This window comes from Neophocaena asiaeorientalis, unplaced genomic scaffold (assembly GCF_003031525.2).
Source record: "Neophocaena asiaeorientalis asiaeorientalis breed wild unplaced genomic scaffold, Neophocaena_asiaeorientalis_V1.1 scaffold404, whole genome shotgun sequence".
In the NCBI taxonomy this organism is placed as follows: Eukaryota; Metazoa; Chordata; class Mammalia; order Artiodactyla; family Phocoenidae; genus Neophocaena; species Neophocaena asiaeorientalis.
This window is the reverse complement of record NW_020172589.1, coordinates 684,298-704,870: the sequence shown is the minus strand read 5'-3', so window position 1 is coordinate 704,870 and position 20,573 is coordinate 684,298. Positions and strand designations below refer to the sequence as shown.

General features: G+C 45.7%; 1 protein-coding gene across 5 annotated transcripts in view; it reads left to right on the top strand.

The window, feature by feature from the left end:
- The window catches only part of AFAP1L1 (actin filament associated protein 1 like 1), a 71,007-nt gene that overhangs the window by 36,186 nt on the left and 14,248 nt on the right, over nt 1-20,573 (top strand). For 2 of the 5 annotated variants that reach the window (XM_024738246.1, XM_024738243.1), the window contains 7 exons: nt 1,420-1,512; nt 4,626-4,707; nt 4,952-5,104; nt 6,221-6,432; nt 8,071-8,216; nt 8,890-8,962; nt 10,537-10,648. In XM_024738246.1, the coding sequence (XP_024594014.1) occupies nt 1,420-1,512; nt 4,626-4,707; nt 4,952-5,104; nt 6,221-6,432; nt 8,071-8,216; nt 8,890-8,962; nt 10,537-10,648 (871 nt within the window). Of the gene's footprint in view, nt 1-1,419; nt 1,513-4,601; nt 4,708-4,951; nt 5,105-6,220; nt 6,433-8,070; nt 8,217-8,889; nt 8,963-10,536; nt 10,649-20,573 lie in introns of all 5 variants that reach the window. The other 3 variants (XM_024738245.1, XM_024738242.1, XM_024738247.1) reach the window with 2 other exon arrangements.

The window sequence follows — 20,573 nt, the reverse complement described above, 5'->3', positions numbered from 1 at the left end:
ACTTCATTTACTATTCACAGTGGGACTAATATTGTTCCCATTTTACAGATGAGGAGACTGAGGCACAAAGAGCTTCTGTGACTCGCCCAAGGTCAACCACCAAGTGGTTCGGGCAAGGATTAGAAGCAAATAAGGAAACCTACTCCAAAGGTGACAGGCAGGGTGGCATACTGATGACAAGGGAGGACTTGGGTGCCACACAGACTTGAGTTCAAGTCCCAGACCTAAGTGGCATTTACTGGCTGTGTGATCTTCTGCAAAGGACTTTGCTTCTCTGTGCCTCAGTTTCTTCCTCTATAAAATGGTTCTTGTAAGGATTCTAGAGAGTACTTGATATAGGGCCTGCCAGGCAGTAAGTCCTGAGTAACTGCCAGTGACTACTCTGCAGTGATGGTGAAGCCCTCACCCCCAGGCCCTTACAGCAGCTCTCCCCTCCTCTGATCTTCCTGCTGGAACAAAGAAACCAAACCCCTCCTTCCCTCCCTCCCCATCCTCCCTTCCTTCCTGTGATAACCAGCTCTCCCACTGGGATGTTTACTGTTTCTCATTACTGCCTTTGTCTCAGGAGGGGAAGGAAGAGAGAGAACCTGCATGCTGGGGTGGGGGTGGGGGAGAGTGCTCTGTCCTCAAGGGGCTGGTTGGGTCAGAAGAAGCCCTAGACCTAGAGTTAAGAGGCCTGCCTTGGCACGCCAGTTAGCCCAGAGGATAGGGCAGGCAGCCATGGCTTCGCCTCTCAGAGCCTCATCATCCTAATCTGTAATTTGGGGATCAAGGTGCCCCTGCCCCACAAGGCTGCTGTGGGGATACAATGGGATAATCCACGCAAAGCCACCTGACAGATGAGCAGCAAGTGGTCCGTTATTGTTTCATGGTCTGGATGCTTGTGCTGCATGGCCTCAGGTGAATGCCTTGGAGTCTTAGTTTCCACATCTTTGAAATGGAGAGAATAACCCTGGCTGCCCTGCAGGTTGTTGTAAAGTTCCAACATGTCACAGAAGCGAGTCCTCATGCCTGTGCAGGGCATCCTGGTTCACATGGCCCTTCACACCCGTCATCTCACTGGTCCTCACACACCTAAGGACGTAATAAGCAGAGGACCACTAATATCCCCATGTTACAGATGGGGAAACTAAGGCCCAGAGCGGGGAAATGGCTTTCCCAAGGCCACGCAACTAATTAGTAATGGCACCAGGTCTAAAAGCCAAGCCTCTGGGCCCAATTCAAGGGACAGACAAAGAAGAAAGCCTGTTCAGATCCTGATGTGCCCCACAAATGGGGCAGGAGGCCACATCAACCCATCTCTTCCACCCAGTGATCCCAGCTGCTCTGCCTGATGGCCCTGACCAACAGACTCCATTCTTGCTTTTGCCTCCACAGAGTCCCTGCCCACCTGCTCACAGATGTGTGTCCTCTCCACAGGTCATCCGAGAGGTCAGCAAGTCCGTTGGGGGTGCTGAGGGGGCAGATGTGCCCAGATCCCCAGTCCTCCTGTGCAAGGTGGACCTGGACAAGGTACCTCTGTCTTCTCAAGGTTCCCTCTGGGCCAGGCATTCCGCACGGGCTCTGCCCCAGGGGACTCACAGGCTGGTGGTAAAGCCAGGCATTGACAGTAGGCATTCAATAAATGTCTACTGAATTCATGAATGAATGAATGCCCGTGTCCAAGGTGCAGTACAAGCCTGAGGAGGGAGTGACTACCCTGCCAGGACAGGAAGAGGTCACGTTGGAACTGAGCCATGCAAACTAAATTGAAATTAGTCAGAGAAGGAGTGTGCCCCACTGGCACATAAGTGAAACGGTTGTTTCATAGTCTGTCAGGCCAATGGCAAACATATGCTAATGCCTATGCTTCACCAGGTGCTGTGGGTGATCAAGGGACTCCACCCCAAACCCTAAGGGGAGAGTTAAGACTCCCATACAGGGCTTCCCTGGTGGCACAGTGGTTGAGAGTCCGCCTGCCGATGCAGGGGACACGGGTTCATGCCCCGGTCCGGGAAGATCCCACATGCCGCGGAGCGGCTGGGCCCGTGAGCCATGGCCGCTGAGCCTGCGCGTCCGGAGCCTGTGCTCCGCAACGGGAGAGGCCACAACAGTGAGAGGCCCGCGTACCGCAAAAAAAAAAAAAAAAAAGACTCCCATACATGGGTCTCACATTACATAATAAAGGCTAGCATTATAGAAAATATGACTGTGTGGCCAGGACTGTCCTAAATGCTTTACGTGCATTACCTAATTTAATTTCTACAGCAACTCTGATAAACTACATTTTCAGAAGAGGAAGCCAAGGCACAGAGAGGTTTGCCCAAAGTCACATATAGTTAATAAGGAACAGAGCTAATTGATTTACACACCGCCAGCCTGCCTCTCAAGGGGAGCTTCCTGAGCTCCACTGGACGAGTAGTTAGTATCTGCCGTGCATTGGGTACTGTGCTAGGCACTGGGTGCAGTCCTAACAGTAACAGACACACCCCCTGCCCTCCCAGCAAGGGGTTCAGACATGAATCCAATCACATAGACTTAGAAATGCCAAGCTGTGTAAGCGCCAGGGAGGAAAAGTACCAGGTACCCTGGGAGCACATGACAGGGGCTGATCTTGTGTCAGGGTCAAGAAAGGCTTTCCTGAGGGAGCACAATTCAGAGAAGGGTGAAAAATTAGTGAGGAGGGGGAGGGAAAAGGCATTCCAAGCAGGGAGAACAGGCCCTGGAGCAGGAAAAAGCATGGACGGAAAGAGGCCAGTGTGGATGGGTTCGGAGAGAAGGGGAACGTGTCAACTCTATTCGACTGTCCTGGAAAGCCATAGTGAGGGGACAGGGGCTCATGCTGGCTGGAGGGGCAAGAGGGGTTAGGGAGGTTGGGCACCTATGTTGAGCCTTAAAGAATGGGCAAGACTCTGCCCCACTGGGGCAGAGGTGGACCAAGGGACAGAGGCTGCAAGGGAAGGGAGCAGCAGAAGCAAAGGTGGGGTCAGCAGAGTCATTAGGAGAGGAAGGGTGGAGGGCTCACTCGGCCTTTGCCATTAGTGGAGGCTGAAGGAAAGCAGTGTTGAGGACGTGCGTGTGTGTGTATGAGTGTGAAAGAGTGTGTGTGTGTGAAAGAGTGTGTGTGTGAGTCTGAAAGAGAGTGTGTGTGTACACACACCTGCAGCTGCAGGCGGTGGTGCATTTCAGAGGGTGGGTAGAGGGGAGGAAGAGGCAAGCCTGTAGAGATGGGCTCTCCTGTGGCTGAGTGTACAGGGGGAGGGTAGCTAAAATGTTTAGCGTGGTATTGTTGGAGAAGAGTGGGAGTGAGGACGTGGTATAGGTGGCTCTGTCTCTCCATGGACTCCTGTGATTGAGGTGTCATCATTAAGTCAATTCCAAAGTGCTCACAGTGTTTCTTTGTATTTGCTTTCTATCTTGATGAAAAACTTACCATCTGTACACCATCACAGAATAGAACCACAACTTCTGTCTCACAATTTACAGGGGTGATACTTTATACTTGACAGTTCTAACCAATTTCTGACAGTTGCCATTTTTCCAGCCTTTGGAAATTGGGGGGAGTACATGGCCTCTCTTATCTCCCCCTGCTTTCTAGTACTATGCTTACAGCAAAGCATCCCTGAGCCTGGTCTGGGGTATCCTAGGCAGGAAAGGTTTAGGGGCCTCAGAGCTCTGTAAGTCCACCTTTTTAAGTGGATGGGTGTCGTTTTAGTCTTGTCCTGAGTCTGGCTGGCATAATTTAGCTTCTTAAAGTGAGATGGCCGCATACCACACAGGTGTTAGAAATGATACAGTCTGTTGGCCTCACAGTTTCACTTGGGCCCGTTCCCTGGTACCTCACAGCAGCCCACTGAAAGGGTTGTAATTCAAGTGAGAAGCCTTGGGGAGATGAAAGGATTTTCCCACATTCCCACAGCTAAGTAGAGACTTCATTTCTTCCAAGGTCCATCTGACTACTCTGCACCACTCCCTAATAGGAATGAATGAATGACTGGTCCAGAGTTGGCATAATGAGTAAAAATTAATGTTGGCTGACAATGAAGTTGTTACCATGCTGTGTATGTGCGTCTTTACCATCCTCTCATCCAAGCTAGAATTGTAATGGACTCCTTGCTCATCACCACTCATATTTACTGGTCACCAAGTCCTGTCATAACTATTTTGAAAATGCCAACTCATGTCTTTTTCTCCATCCTCACTGTTGCTTGGTTCATCCCCCTATCAAGTCTCAGCTTGCCCAGGATGACACTCTAAGTGCCTCTTTTGCTTTCAGTCTTGCCCTCCTCTTATCCACCCCCATGATGCCGCTGGGGGCAGCTTCCAAAACCAACTCCATTAGTGTCCCACTTAAATACCTTCTCAGCTCCCCATCTACCAAATGTAGTCCAAACTCCAAGGACATTAATCTCACTCCGTTATATTGAATTCCTCACTCCCCAAATAGACTGTGAGTAACTGGAAGACACAACCATCCTAAGTCATCGTTGTCCTCCTCGTACCAGTATGGCATCAAGCACATGACAGTTGCTGACAAATATTTGTTAGCTAATCCTCATGTACAGGGGTCAGGGGGAGACTGAACCAACAAAGGAGAACTTTCTAAGTGTGCCCTCTGATAGGGGGCTGTCTGTGTCCCTCCCCAGAGGCTGTCCCAAGAGAAGCAGACCTCGGATTCCGACAGCATGGGCCTGAGCGACAACTGTTCCACCCTTGGCCGCGAACACGGTAGGAGCCTCTGGGGGCTCAGGCGGGAAAATGCTAGAGCTGGCAGAGGCCTGCCACAAGCACACAGTGCAGAGCAGGTCCTGACGACTCTGGAGACCTAGGTGATGTGACCTGGCCTATCCATACCTGGAGCTGTAGGCCAAGCCCTCTGTGCAGGCTGAAAGGTTGGGGGGAAGGGCTAGGGGCGGGTGGATCTGGGACTTGGGGCTCCCTCCCTTCCCCTAACCCACCTCCACGGCAACAGGCAAAGGGAAGAAGAGCAGCCTGTCAGAGCTGAAGGGTTCAATGAGCAGGGTTGCGGGCCGCAAGATCACCCGTATCATCAGCTTCTCTAAGAAGAAGGCACTGGCCGATGACCTGCAGACATCCTCTACCGAGGAGGAGGTTCCATGCTGTGGTGGGTACCGGGCATGGGGAGGTGAATTCAGACCCTGTTGATGAGGGCTCCTGGGGCCAAGCCAGGAGACCCTCCAGGCCTAACCTACCTCACTCCCAAGGCAGAGGACAGAATCCTCCTACTGGGAGGCTAACCCCCACTCCATCAATAATCCATGCCCTCCCATCACTTCTCCTCCATGAAGCCCTGACGCCTAACAGAAGGAAAAGCCAACTGACTCTATTTCTATTCTCCCTGTGACCTTAGTGTCAATCACTGCCCACCTCTGGGCCTCAGCTTCCTCTACTATGACAAGAGGAGAGTATCTTACTTCCCAGTACATATTATGCCAGGTGTTTAAGTTACGGCCCAGTCTTACAAGGATATTTCTTGCTTAAAAATTTTTAAGTACTTTTCATTAGAAATGCATTCAGTGTGAGTTAAAAGGAGTTTGGAAGGAAAAAAACATATTGTCTATCTAAATGCAGTTTTCCATGTACCGGAATCCAATAGAAAATCGTGTATTTTAGATAAACAGTAATATTCCGCTAACCTGGAAAGAATATTATAAAAGCACATGGCTGTAAAGAAATATTTTGTAAGTGGATCAGGACATGTTATGGTAAAAAATAAGTTAAAATCTAAAACGTTGAGGGAATTCTAAACTCGTCAGCCATCAGCCTGTCCCTTACAAGTTTTATAATTCTTTATCTTGGCTAGATGTTTTTGTTCCCACATGCTGCCACCAGATGTCAGCATCACCCATTATTTTCTGTCTTCAGTAAGAGTTTTGACATTTTAGGAGGAAAGGCAAGAGGAAGAGTTGTGTCTTTTATTCACTCTGTATGGTAGTTCTGTCCTTTTCATCAAGCTTGGTATAGTCTAAAGGCTGTGCGTGTATGTACAAATATGATTATCAGTCCCCATTTCATAGATAACAAACTGAAACTCAGAGACAGAAGAGGATGCCTGAGGTCACAGGCCACGAATGAGCTGATCCGGGACCCAGAAGGCCTTCTTTCCAGCTAGAGGACAAGGGTTATCCAAGTGCTCTGTCCCCGGGGTGTAGACCCACGCACCCTGACTTGTATCCCCCAGGGCTGTTAGGAGGTCACACCACTGGTCTCCCCCTCCCAGGTTACCTGAATGTGCTGGTGAACCATGGCTGGAAGGAACGCTGGTGCCGCCTAAAGTGCAACACCTTGTATTTCCATAAGGACCGCACGGACCTGCGGACCCACGTGAATGCTATCACCCTCCACGGTTGTGAGGTGGCCCCAAGCTTTGGGCCCAGACACCCATTTGCCTTCAGGATCCTGCGCAACCGGCAGGAGGTCGCCATCTTGGAGGTGAGAGGAGAAAATTCAGGTGGGCCTTGGTGGTAGGAGGTGACAGGAGCTCTGGCCTGGACTTTGGCTTTTGTCCACAGTACCTTGCTACTGACATTATAGGGACTAAAGAAGAGGGAAAGTAAGCCAACTGTTGCCAAGTAACCAACAGAGTTGCTGGTTAAACGATAGAACACCCACTTAAATTTGAATTTCAGATAAACAACAAATAATTCTTTTTAATAGAAGTACATCCCATATTTGGGACATACCTATACTAAAAAATGATTCACTGTTTATCTGAATCTCGAATTTAACAGAGAATTCTGCATTTTTATTTGTTAAATCTGGCAACCCTAGACCCAAGGTTTGTTTATTCTGCCTTAGAAATATAATCCCAAACCTGAAAGGCATTTAGTCTGATCAAACTCCAATCTGATTCTGGAATCCTCTCTAAAATTTACTTCCCACCAGTGACTGTTCACCTCAGATAAACCACTGCCCTTCAAAGTAGCTTGCTCCTCCCACCAAGCAACTAAATTTTTACGAAGATTTTCTCCATATTGAGTTGCAATCCTAAGTTCTGTGAAGGCAGTGACCACACCTGTTCTGCATACTTTGTTTTTCCAGAACCCACCACGATGTCCAGCGCATACTAAGGGCTCAATTAAGATCTGTTGAACAAATGGCTGAATGACAATGCGATTTCATTTCACCCATTCATTTTTCATACCTACCCACCGGCACCAGCCCTCCTCTCGGGGGTCACCCAGAATATGCTGACTCTCTTTTTACATGTCAATCCTTCAGCTATTTAGAATTTAAAATACTAACTGGGAGGAAAACTTAAACAACTACCCCCTCACATTACAGATAAGAAAACTGAGGCCAGGGTAGGCATGTGCCTCATCCAAAGCTCCACAGAGGATCAATGGCCTCTAATCTTTTCCTAGAACTAAGACCCAGCCTCTTGATCTTGTTTCCTTTGCCCAGTACCCACTGCCTGTGTCAGTTCTTAAATTTCAGGAAATATTGACTCTGTAAGTCACTTTTACTTTTGATAGTTTGAGATGGGTCTCTTATTTCTCTTCAGTTAAACAAAGAGCTTTCTGGCAAAAAGTGTGCTTTTTAAATTCAAGTTCAGTATTTGTGTGCTAACTTGATTTTATAATGATGCTCTTTAAATAAGAACATAAGTATATGTTTAGTTGACCAGCAACTTCTTGGAGATTTTCCTGTATACAGTACTATATATAATTGGCATTTATAATACAAGAAAAAAATCTGATTGGGTTATGTAATAGCCTCCTCATTTAATAAAAAGCAAATATTAAAAAAAAATTCAGAGAACACCTGAATTTTGTTTTCATATCCAAATGGTCAGAAAGGCTCTGAGGATAGTGAGTGAGGTTATGTGTCTTAGAGAGGTAGTCAGGGAGGGCTTCTCTGAGGAGGTAGCCTTAGAGCAAAGACCTGAATAGAGGGAAGGTGGGAGCCACTTGGGTTTCTGGATGTGTGTTCTAGTCTTGCTCCTCTTGGATCCCTAAGTATTGGGTACATAACAGATACTATATGAATATGGGTTTGGCTGAAGTGAGCAGGTAGCCAGAGGCTCTGATGGTGCCAAAGTGAACCCAGCTTGTGCCTCCTCTCCCTCAGGCAAGCTGCTCCGAAGACATGGGCCGCTGGCTCGGGCTGCTGCTGGTGGAGATGGGCTCCAAAGTCACTCCCGAAGCGCTGCATTATGACTACGTGGACGTGGAGACCTTAACCAGCATCGTCAGTGCAGGGCGCAACTCCTTCCTGTGAGGGCCGGCACCCCATGGCCCACAGCCACCCACAACCTTGCCTATCTCAGCTCCCTCTCAGAGGCGGAGTCCAGCTTTGGGAATGGGAGGGGAGGGAGGAAGGGCTGAGAAAGGCTGCTTCCTTGGGAAGTCAGAGTGGGTGCCTTCCTCTTCTAGCAGGCAGGAGTGAGCTGCTTAAAGGAGGTAGCCCAGGGTCAGGGGACACTGTAGACGGAATGAGCCAGAAAGGAGAAGCTTTTTTGTACAGTGGCCTGTGCTCTGCTCTTATGCCATGGAAACTTAGCGTCCCCATACCCTTGAGCTTCTGGGCGGGCACAGGGCTGGTGTGCAGAGTTTGGCATTAAAAGTACCATATTCAAGTCACGGCTCTATCACGACCAACAGCTTGGGCTGGTTGCTTGCCAGCCTGGATCCTCTGTTTTCTCGCTTATAAAATGGAGGTGATGAATCACCTGCTTCCTGAGTTGTTATGAGAATCCCATGGGTCCCTGCCTATAAAGCTCTTAACACATCAATGTCCTAGTGCCGCCTGGCATGGTTGCTATCACTAACTTTCTGACCTCCATTAAAAGGTGCTGCCAGAATCAAATGAGAGAATGGACAGGAAAGCACTGTAAGCTGCGTAAGTGTCACTGTCACCATCATCATCATCGTCCCTTGTATCTTCTAGATATGCAAGATCCTGCCAGGATCAGTGGCCTGAGCCCCGAGTCTATGATGATGTTCCTTATGAAAAGATGCAGGTACGGTCCATTGGAACTTCGGGGAACATGGCAAAAGCCACTTATTAGCTCTCCCTCACTACTCCTTCTTTCCTTTGCCTCAGAGAGATCATTTTCATTTAACCAGCAGCTAGAAGGCGGGGGAGAGGGGACCTTCTTACGACAGACCATGGCTCAGGGGAAAGAATCTCTGGAAAAGGAGACTGAGCAGTGCAGTGGAAAGATCCCCTGACCAGGAAGAAGAAAGCGCTCTGCATCTATAAAGCACTGCTCCAGTCTGAGCAAGGTGTTGGACTGTCCACCCCCGTTTACTGCTCTGTGAATTGACCGATTCGGTAGTGTCTCAGGGGGATGATAACTGGGTGGCTGGCCCCAGAGGCCTTTACCTGGTGGCAACCACAGTCTAGGCTTCAGCTCCCAGGACACTCTCCTGTCTTGCTCACTAAACCAAGGAGATGCCAGCTTATTAATTTACAGTGAGGCCCCTGTAGCCATCACTTGACCCATACTGCTCCGCAGCATGCCCTGTGGCTTCTCCTGCCACGGGAGAGCCAGAGGATGACATGATGACATTCTGATCAGACAGTGGTTGGTGGGTCAGGCCTCACAGCTAGAGGAGAGAGAGAGGGAATCAAGCTGCCAAGGAAAGCAGATGTGTTTGCGGGCCAGGACCCCTGCCTTGGACAGTGCTGGATGACACTCTGAGCTCTCACCTCTAGGACTCCCTTGGCTACTAGAAACTTCTCCAGCCATCCTTCTGTCTATATGGTCTTTCTTCAGACTCATATGAACCAGTAGATGCAGCTTGAGACTGTTCTCAGCTGCAGAGTTTAGTAGCAAGACAGCTTAGTGCTTAAGGACATGAACCTTGCACTCAGGGCTGAGTCCAAGTTACCTTGGGCTTCATTTATCTGGTCCTCACTTCCTGGCTCCACATAAATATGGTAAAAGCTACCTGACAGGACTATTGCAAAAACTAAATGAAATGCTTTATGGAAAAAACTTAGCACAGTACCTGGACATTGGAAGGTCTTATGCAGAGGAGTAAATAGTACTGTTGTTATCAACAGCAGTATTGTATGACATTATTATCATATTCCACTCATGGTTTCCTGAGCTTTGACAAAATTTTGAGTGTTCTCACGACTCTTCATGCAAAAACGTATAGCCAGTCTATTAAGTTATGTCACTTCTACCATTGGCTGATCTCATCTATGACTTTTTTTTTAACTTAAGGCTTTATATTAGCAATTTGGAAAACTTGAAGGATACGTCCAAATGATGTGAGGACAAAAATATCTATGATAAATCAAATATCGTCACCCACGGTCTTTTGAGACTTCCTAATTTTTCTCTCAGCAGAAATTCCAGTTTAGGGTTGCCTTCTGCTGCCCCCCACAGGAAGGTATGAGGATCAAGTAATACACTGCTAGTGCAAGTGGTTTATAAACTGTTGAGGGCTGCACACATCTAAAAATGTAAGGCCAAGATCTCAGAGGTCATGTAGTACTCAGCCACTGAGCGCGCACCAGAAAGCACCTACACTGAGGATTCTGAGCCCACCCACACTTTACCTTCTTCCATCTCTCACCCAGGACGAAGAGCCTGAGCGTCCCTCTGGAGCCCAGATCAAGCGCCATGCCTCCACCTGCAGTGAGAAGTCCCATCGGGCAGACCCACAGGTCAAAGTCAAGCGCCACGCCTCCAGTGAGTTCTGTGTGCAAGGGAAGAAGGAAGGGAAATAGTCCGGGACAGGGGCGGGGTTGGGGGGTTGTCTCAAAATCAGATCCTTGCTGGGGTCACGCGGGTAAATAAGTGAAGAGAGGTATAAGAAAATACTCTAAGAAAAATAACAGCACAAGCAGAGTGATAAAGGGCAGCTAGCAGGTGGCCTCAGAGGGGAAACAACAGGGAATGGGTTGGGGGAGACTGAAGGAAACTGCAGTGCTCAGACCCCAGCTCTAGGGGCAGCTACTACTTAGCTCCAGCCAAGGCCCCCATGCAGCAATGCCAGCCCAGATTTGCCAATTATTCAAAAGAGACCAGAAATCTACTTATTTTTTAATATAAGCAACTATTGAAAACTTTTAACACTACATAAAGCCATATATATATGGCTTACGTCTGTGTCCCAGCCCAAGCTCTGCCTAGCACCCCATAGGAGCTTGCTGAATTGCCTGATCGCCACACTGCACAATAAATAATGACTAACTATGCCAGACAACTCTATGTAAGTTCTCTTTGATTCCCAACATTAATCTCTACTCCTGTATGATTTATCTTTATGAGCAAGCCAGCTTCCTGTAGGACAGCATGTCCTGAGTCTTTTATTTGTTGTTTTTCCTTTCTTCTCTCGTACTTGAACAAAGTCAAGTTCTAGTCTTTGCTTTTTGAAGATTTATTTTTTAAAATACTTTTCTTTATGATAGCTCCATTTCATTAGCGTAGATAATCTCTTCTGGGAGTCAGGAGACCTATATTCCATTCCTCACTTGGTCACTAAATTACTGTGTAACTTTGGAAAAGTCCCCTCCCCTCTCCAGAGAGATTCCCCTGTGAGCAATTAGAGGTTTGTTGTGTAGCATTCCTTATACTGTATGATCAGAAACACTAGAAATACAGGGCCTTATGAAATGCCCATTCCAAGATGGAAAACTAAATTGAAATAAGCATGTAAGATTGAAGAAATCATAAAACATAAAAAAAAACCCAAAAGCAAAGATAACAAAAAACAGACTCTTTCTTCAAATTAAATCTTACATTGAAGCCCAGTTTATAAGAGAGAGAGAAAAGTGGAGCTGCTTTGCCTGGAGTCTGGAGGCCCACTTGGCCTCCCCTTTGCCCCACATGGTAGCCTGTTACCCATCACTATGAAATCATAGGGCTCCTTGCAGACAGTTGGAAACTATGGATCTAGTCCAAAAATGTCTTTCAGATGAAGGAACTGAAGAACATAAGAGAAGGGTCTTACCCAAGATCATGTATTAACTACCTACTGCTACATAACAAATTACCCAAAATTTCATAGCTCAAAACCTAAGTGTGTGTTATGTCAGTGTTCTGTGGGTCAGGAATCCCGGGGCAGCTTAGTTAGGTAGTTCTGGATTGGGGTCTCTTGTGAGGTCACAGTCAAGACGTCAGCTGGTCATTTGAAGTCATCTGAAGGCTTGACACGCTGGAGGATCTGCTCCCAAGATGGTTGATTTGTATGCCTGGCAAGTTTGGGCTGGCTTTTGGAAGGAGGCCTCAGTTGCTTGCCAGGAGGAACCCACCATTGGGCTGCTTGTCCTCATGACAAGACAGCTGGCTTCCCCCAGAGCAAGTGACCCAGGAAGGAGGTACAGGGCAGAAGCTGCAATGTTTTTGTGAACTAGCTTTTGTGATAATTTCTGCCATATCCTAATGGTTACACAGGTCAGCCTATCTAGTGTGGGAAGGGACTGCAAAAGGCCACAAATATGAGAAAACAAAAATCATGGGAACTGAGGGCATTACTGAGAAAAATGGTGCCATGAGAAGCTCCACAGACCCTTTCCCCAGAAAACAACGAAAACTGGTAAAGATTGCTAAATCAGGGCTTTCCTGGTGATGCAGTGGTTAAGAATCTGCCTGCCAATGCAGGGAACACTGGTTCAAGCCCTGGTCTGGGAAGATCCCACATGCCACGGAGCAACTAAGCCCGTGCACCACAGCTACTGAGCCTGCACTCTAGAGCCCGTGAGCCACAACTACTGAGCCCACGTGCCACAACTACTGAAGCCCATATGCCTAGAGCCCGTGCTCTGCAACAAGAGAAGCCACCAAAATATGAAGCCCACGCACTGCAAGGAAGAGTAGCCCCCGCTCGCCGCAACTAGAGAAAGCCCGCGTGCAGCAACGAAGACCCAACACTGCCATAAATAAATAAATTAATTAATTTTTAAAAAAAGATTGCTAAATCAATCATCTGAAGTCTCTAGAAATTGCCTAAGGGCATATGACAAATGAAGATTTATTCTAGAAAATTTACTAAATCTCAGTAAAAACAGTGAGAGTTTGTGGCATCTGAGCCACCACCTTCTCCTTTACCCTTTTCCCAGCTCAGTGTAACAAAATCTGCAGATGTGGACAAGAAAACGAGGTTCTCTCTCCTCTAGCTCCCAGTCAAGAGCTGCAGTATCTCCCCAATAAGAGCAGGTAATGAGCATTTCTCGTCACCCCTAGCTATGTGCTACAGACACTAGATCCCAAGTGAGTGCAGCCCAGAAGTAGGGTGCTCCCTTTCTCTACCCAGACCCCACTCATAGAGCAGAGGCTCTACTGCAGGTTGGGCAGGCCAAAGATGTGGGGGCCCTGACTGCCCTCACCCCAGCTCACTCATAATGCAGGGGTTCCACACTAGGAGAGGAAAGCTAAGAAGACCAGAGGTTACAGTCCCTACCCAGCACCCTGCTCACAAAACAGAGATGTCACTCTAAGAGAAGCAGGCCACTGTTCCCACCCCTAGATTCAGAAGAGTGACTCAGAGATTTTGCCCAAGGTGAAAGGCAGGTCATAAAAACAGTAAATTCCAAAGCTCCCCTTCAAAAGAATTGACTTTAGTGGAAACAGAGTGTGGAGCAAATGATGATACAGAGCATTGTCAAAAACAATAAAGCAGGGACTTCCCTGGTGGTCCAGTGGTAAAGAATCCTCCTTCCAATGCAGGGGATGCGGGTTCGATCCCTGGTCGGTGAACTAAGTTTCCACATGCTGCAGGGCAACTAAGCCCGTGCACCACAATTATTGAGCTCGCATGCCTCAACAAGAGAGCCCACACGCCGCAAACTACAGAGCCCACGCGCTCTGGAGCCCTCGCGCCATAACTAGAGAGAGAAAACCCGCACACCACAACTAGAGAGAAGCCCGAGCACCACAACAAAGAGACCACTCACTGTAACAAAAAGATCCCACATGCCTCAACGAAGACCCCATGTGCTGCAACTAAGACCTGATGCAACAAAAAAAAAAAAAAGGAAAATAAATAAATTAAATAAATATTTTTTTAAAAATAGAGCAATCAGCTGAAAATTAGTGGAGCCTAACAGCTGGGTGTGATCCCTAAGGCTGTACCCATTCAGGATCAACATCAGAGGCTTCATGCTGCAGGGAGAAATGTACTTCACTAAAAGAGCCAACTAAGTCACTAAACAAATAAACAATCAGGTTCGGGGTAGGGGTCAGTATACCTAGAGATGCTACAATATATTATATAAAATGTCCAATTTTCAAAAAAAATTATGAAACATGCAAAGAAACAGGAAAGTGTGACCCATACAGAGGGAAAAAGGCAGGCAACAAAAACTGTCTATGAGAGAACCCACATGTGGAATTTAACAAAGATTTCAAAGCGTCCTTTGTAAATATGTTCAAAGAACTAACGGAAACCATGCTTAAAGAAGTAAAGGCGGCTTCCCTGGTGGCACAGTGGTTAAGAATCTGCCTGCCAATGCAGGGGACACAGGTTTGAGCCCTGGTCCAGGAAGATCCCACATGCCATGGAGCAACTAAGCCTGTGCGCCACAACTACTGAGCCTGTGCTCTAGAGCCTGCAAGCCACAACTACTGAGCCCACGTGCTACAACTACTGAAGCCCATGCTCCTAGAGCCTGTGCTCCACAACAAGAGAAGCCACCACAATGAGAAGCCCACGCACCACAACAAAGAGTAGTCCCCTCTCGCCGCAACTAGAGAAAGCCCGTGCACAGCAACAAAGACCCAACGCAGCCAAAAATAAATAAAAAATAAAAATAAATAAATTTATTAACAAAAAAAGAAGTAAAGGAAGAAATTGGAGAGTACAAAGTTAAACTGTCACTGTTTGCAGATAACAAGACACCACCAAAAAACTTCTAGAGCACATCAGTGAATTTGGTAAAGTTGCAAGATACAAAATTAATATAGAAGAATCTGTTGCACTTCTATACGCAAACATAGAACTATCCGAGAGAGAAATTAAGAATAAAAATCCCATTTACAATCACATTTAAAAAGAATAAAATACCTAGGAATAAATCTCTTTTTTTAAACTTAGATAGGTTTTTTGAGGTTTTTTTTTTGGCCGTACCATGTGGTTTGTGGGATCTCAGTTCCCCAACCAGGGATTGAACCCAGGCTGCAGCAGTGAAAGCCAAGAATCCTAACCACTAGACCAGCAGGGATCTCCCAGAATAAATCTAATTAAGGAGATAAAGACCTATACTCAGAAAACTATAAGACACTGTTGAAAGAAACTGAAGACAACACAAAGAGATGAAAAGATATACCAGGCTCATGGATTAGAAGAATTAATTTTGTTAAAATGACCATATTACCCAAGACAATCTACAGATTCAATGCAATCCCTATTAAAATACCAATTGCATTTTTCACAGAACTAGAAAAAATAATTCTAAAATTTGTATGAAAACACAAAGATGACAAAGAACCAAAACAATCTTGAGGAAGAACAACAAAGCTGGAGATATCATGTTATCTGATTTCAAACTATACTATAAAGCTACAGCAATCAAAACAGCATGGGAATGGCACAAAAACAAACATAGAGATCAACGAAACAGAACAGAGAGCCTAGAAATGAACCCACATTTATATGGGCAATTAATCTATGGCAAAGGAGAGAAGGAAATACAATGGGGAAAAGACAGCGTCTTCAATAAACAGTGTTGGGAAAACTTGAAAATCATATGTGAAAGAATCAAACTGGACTACTTTCTCAAACCATATACAAAAATAAACTCAAAATGCATTAAAGACTTAAATGTAAGACCTAAAACCATAAAACTTCTAGATGAAAACATAAGCACTCACTCTTTGACATTGGTCTTAGCAATATTTTTGGATAGGTCTCCTTAGGTGAGGGAAACAAAAGCAAAAATAAACAAACAGGACTACATCAAACTAAAAAGCTTTTGCACAGTGAAGGAAACTATCAACAAAACAAAAAGGCCACTGACTGAATAAGATAAAATATTTGCAAATAGTATATCAAATAACAGATTAATATACAAAATATACAAAGAACTCATACAATTCAACATCAAAAAAATAAACAATCTAATTAAAAAATAGGTATAGGACTACAGACATTTTTCCAAAGAAGTCATACAGATGGACAAAAGGCACATGAAAAGATGCTCAACATCACCAATCATCAGGGAAATACAACTCAAAATCACAATGAGATATCACCTCACACCTGTCAGAATTGCTATTATCAAAAAGACAACAAATAATAAGTGTTGGTGAGGATATGGAGAAAAGGGAACTCTTGTGCACTGTTGATGGGAATGCAAATTGGTGCAGCCCCTATGGAAAACAGTATGGAGGTTCCTCAAAAGATTAAAAATAGAACTGACATATGATCCAGCAATTCCACTTCTGAGTATGTATCCAAAGAAAATGAAAACAGCAATTAGAAAAGATATATGCACTCCTATGTTTATTGCAGCATTATTTACAACAACCAAGATATGGAAGGAACTTAAATGCCCATCAAAAATGAATGGATAGAAGCCCTGCCCCCATTGTCCCAGGAATGCATGGATAGCAGCCACCCCTAGGAGACCCATAAGCAGGCGCCAAGAGCTGCCCCCACTGTCCCTGGAGCACACAGATAACAGCCGCCCCTAGGAGACCTATGAGCAGATGCCAAGCCCTGCCCCCACTGTCCTGGGAATGCATGGACAGCAGCCTGTAAGAGACCTGCTCCCGCTATCCCAGGAGAGTGCAAAGGCCACGGTACCTGCACACACCATATCAAAGTGATAACTGCCAGCACATGCTGAGGAAAGAGGCAGCAACCATACAACTAAAAGCAGCCCCTCGATTCCGGAAAAGAGTGCAGAGTAGAGGGACTTGAGCTCACCTCCTCTCACAAAAACACCAAAATCACAACTAACTGCTGAACAACCATCGACAAAAAAGACTGGAACCTATCAAAAAACATATTTTACATCCAAAGACAAAGAAGAAGCCACAGTGAGATGGTAGGAGTGGCGCTCTCATGACATAATCAAATCCCATACCCACCAGGTGGGCGACCCACAAACTGGACGATATTTATATCGCAGAGGTTCTCCCACAAGAGTGAGAGTCGTGAGCCCCATGTCTGCCTCCCCAGCCTGAGGGTCTGGCATTGGGAGGAGGAATCCCCAGAGCATTTGGCTTTGAAGGCCAGCGGGGCTTGAGTGCTGGAGTGCCACAGGACTGGGGGAAACAGAGACTCCACTCTTGGAGAGCACACACAAGGTTTCTCATACACTGGGACAAAGAACAAAGCAGTAACTCCATAAGAGCTGCGGCTGGACCTACCTACGAGTGTTGGAGGGTCTCCCGGGGAGGCAGGGGTCAGCTGTAGATCAATGAGGGCGCAAGGACACTGGTGGCAGAGGACCCAGAGAATATTTTGGCTTGAGCCCTCCCAGAGGTCGCCATTTTAGCATCAAGACCTGGCCCTACCTAACAGCCTACAGGCTCCAGTGCTGGAATGCCTCAGCCCAAACAACCAGCAGGATAGGAACACAGCACACAGCAGGATAGGAACACCCATCAGCACACAGGCTGCCTAAAGCCATACTGAGCTCACAGCCACCTCTAAACACATCCCTTGACATGGCCATGCCCACCAGAGGGACAAGACCCATCTCCACCAACAAGTGGGCAGGAACCAGTCCCTCTCACCAGGAAGCCTGTACAAGCCTCAGGACCCAGGTCACCGGCCACAGGCAGACACCAGAAGCAAGAGGATCTATGCTCCTGCAGCTAGTGGAAAGGAGACCACAAACCCAGAAAGTCAGAAAAAAATGAGATGGCAGAGAAATATGTTCCAGACAAAGGAGCAAGATAAAAACCCAAAAGAGGGACTTCCCTGGGGGTCCAGTGGTTAAGAATCCATGTTGCAACGCAGGGGATGCCGGTTTGATCCCTGGTTGGGGAGCTAAGATCCTACATGCTGCAGGGCAACTAAGCCCTCATGCCACAACAAGAGAGCCCATGTGTCGCAACTACAGAGCCCACACACTCTGGAGCCTGTGCACCACAACTAGAGAGAAGCCTGTGTGCCACAACTAGAAAGAAGCCTGTGAGCTGCAACAAAAGATCCCACGTGCCACAGCTAAGACCCAACGCAGCCAATAAATGAATAAATAAATAATATTTTTAAAAAAAGAAGAAAAACTAAGTGAAGTGGAGATAGGCAACCTATCTGAAAAAGAATTTAAAGTAATGATAGTAAAGATAATCCAAGATCTCAGAAAAAGAATGGAGGCACAGACTGAGAAGATACAAGAGATGTTCAACATAGAGCTAGAAATTTAAAGAACAAACAGGGACTTCCCTGGTGGCACAGTGGATAAGACCCCGTGCTCCCAATGCAGGGGGCCTGGGTTCAATCCCTGGTCAGGGAACTAGATCCCACATGCATGCAGCAACTAAGAGTTCACATGCCACAACTAAGGAGCCCGCATGCCACAACTAATGAAGCCTGCACACCTGGAGCCCGTGCTCCTCAACAAGAGAGGTCACAAGCCCCTGCTCGCCATAACTGGAGAGGGCCCGTGTGCAGCAATGAAGACACAACACAGCCAAAAATAAAAAGATAAATAAATTTATTTTTAAAAGAAAGGATCATACACCATGATCAAGTGGAATTTATCGCAGGCATGCAAGCGTTCTTCAATATCCACAAGTCAATCAATGTGATACACCACATTAACAAACTGAAGAATAAAAACCATATGATCATCTCAATAGATGCAGAAAGAGTTTTTGACAAAAATCCAACACGCATTTATGATAAACACCCTCCAGAAAGTAGGCGTAGAGGGAACTTACCTCAACATAATAAAGGCCATATATGACAAGCCCACAGCTAACATCATCCTCAATGGTGAAAAGCTGAAAGCATTCCCTCTAAGATCAGGAACAAGGCAAGGATGTCCACTCTCGCCACTTTTCTTCAACATAGTTTTGGAAGTCCTAGCCACAGCAATCAGAGAAGAAAAAGAAATAAAAGGAATCCAAGTTGGAAAAGAATAAGTAAAGCTGTCACTGTTTGCAGATGACATGATAGTATACACAGAGAATCCTAAAGACGCTACCAGAAAACTACTAGAGCTCATCAGTGAATTTGGTAAAGTTGCAGGATAAAAAATTAATACACAGAAATCACTTGCGTTTCTACACACTAACAATGAAAGATCAGAAAGAGAAATTAAGGAAACAATCCCATTTACCATCATATCAAAAAGAATAAAATAACTAGGAATAAACCTACCTAAGGAGACAAAAGACCTGTACTCTAAAAACTATGAGATGCTGATGAAAGAACTCAAAGATGACACAAACAGTTGGAAAGATATACCATGTTCTTGGATTCAAAGAATCAATAATGTCAAAATGACTATATTACCCAAGGCAATCTACAGATTCAATGCAATCCCTATCAAATTACCAATGGCATTTTTCACAGAACTAGAAAAAAAAATTTTTTTTAATTAGTATGGAAACACAAAAGACCCCGAATAGCCAAAACCGAGCTAGAAAAACAGACCTGGAGGACTCACGCTCCCTGACTTCAGACTATGCTACAAAGCTACAGTCATCAAAACAGTATGGTACTGGCAGAAAACCAGAAATATAGATTAATGGAACAGGGTAGAAAGCCCAGAAATAATCCCAAGCATCTATGGCCAACTAATCTATGACAAAGGAAGCAAGACTATAAAATGGAGGAAAGACGGTCTCTTCAATAAATGGTGCTGGGAAAACTGCACAGCTACATGTAAAAAAATGAAATTAGAACACTCTTTAACAACACACACAAAATTAAACTCAAATTGGATTAAAGACCTAAATGTAAGACTAGATACTATAAAACTCTTAGAGGAAAACATAGGCAGAACACTCTATGACATAAATCGCAGCAATATCTTTTTGGATCCACCTCCTAGAGTAATGAAAACAAAAATAAACAAATGGGACTTAAATAAACTTAAAAGCTTTTGCACAGCAAAGGAAACCATAAACAAAACAAAAAGACAACCCACAGAGTGGGAGAAAATATTTGCAAACAATGTGACCAACAAGGGATTAGTCTCCAAAATTTACAAACAGCTCATGCGGCTCAATATCAAAAAAACAAACAACCCTATCCAAAAATGGGCAGAAGGCCTAAATAGACATTTCTCCAAAGATATACAGATTGCCAACAAACATATGAAAGGATGCTCAACAACACTAATCATTAGAGAAATGCAAATCAAAGCTACAGTGAGTTATCACTCCACCTAGAGGGGTGGGATAGGGAGGGTGGGATAGGGAGGGTGAGAGGGAGATGCAAGAGGGAGAAGATATGGGGATATATGTATATGTACAGCTGATTCACTTTGTTATAGAGCATCAACTAACACAACAATGTAAATCAATTATACTCCAAAAAAAATGTTTTTTAAAAAATGGGCAAAATGACCTAAAGAGACATTTCTCCAAAGAAGATATACAGGTGGCCAAGAGGCACATGAAATTATGCTCAACATCGCTAATTATTAGAGAAATGCAAATCAAAACTACAATGAGGTATCACCTCACACCGGTCAGAATGGCCATCATCAAA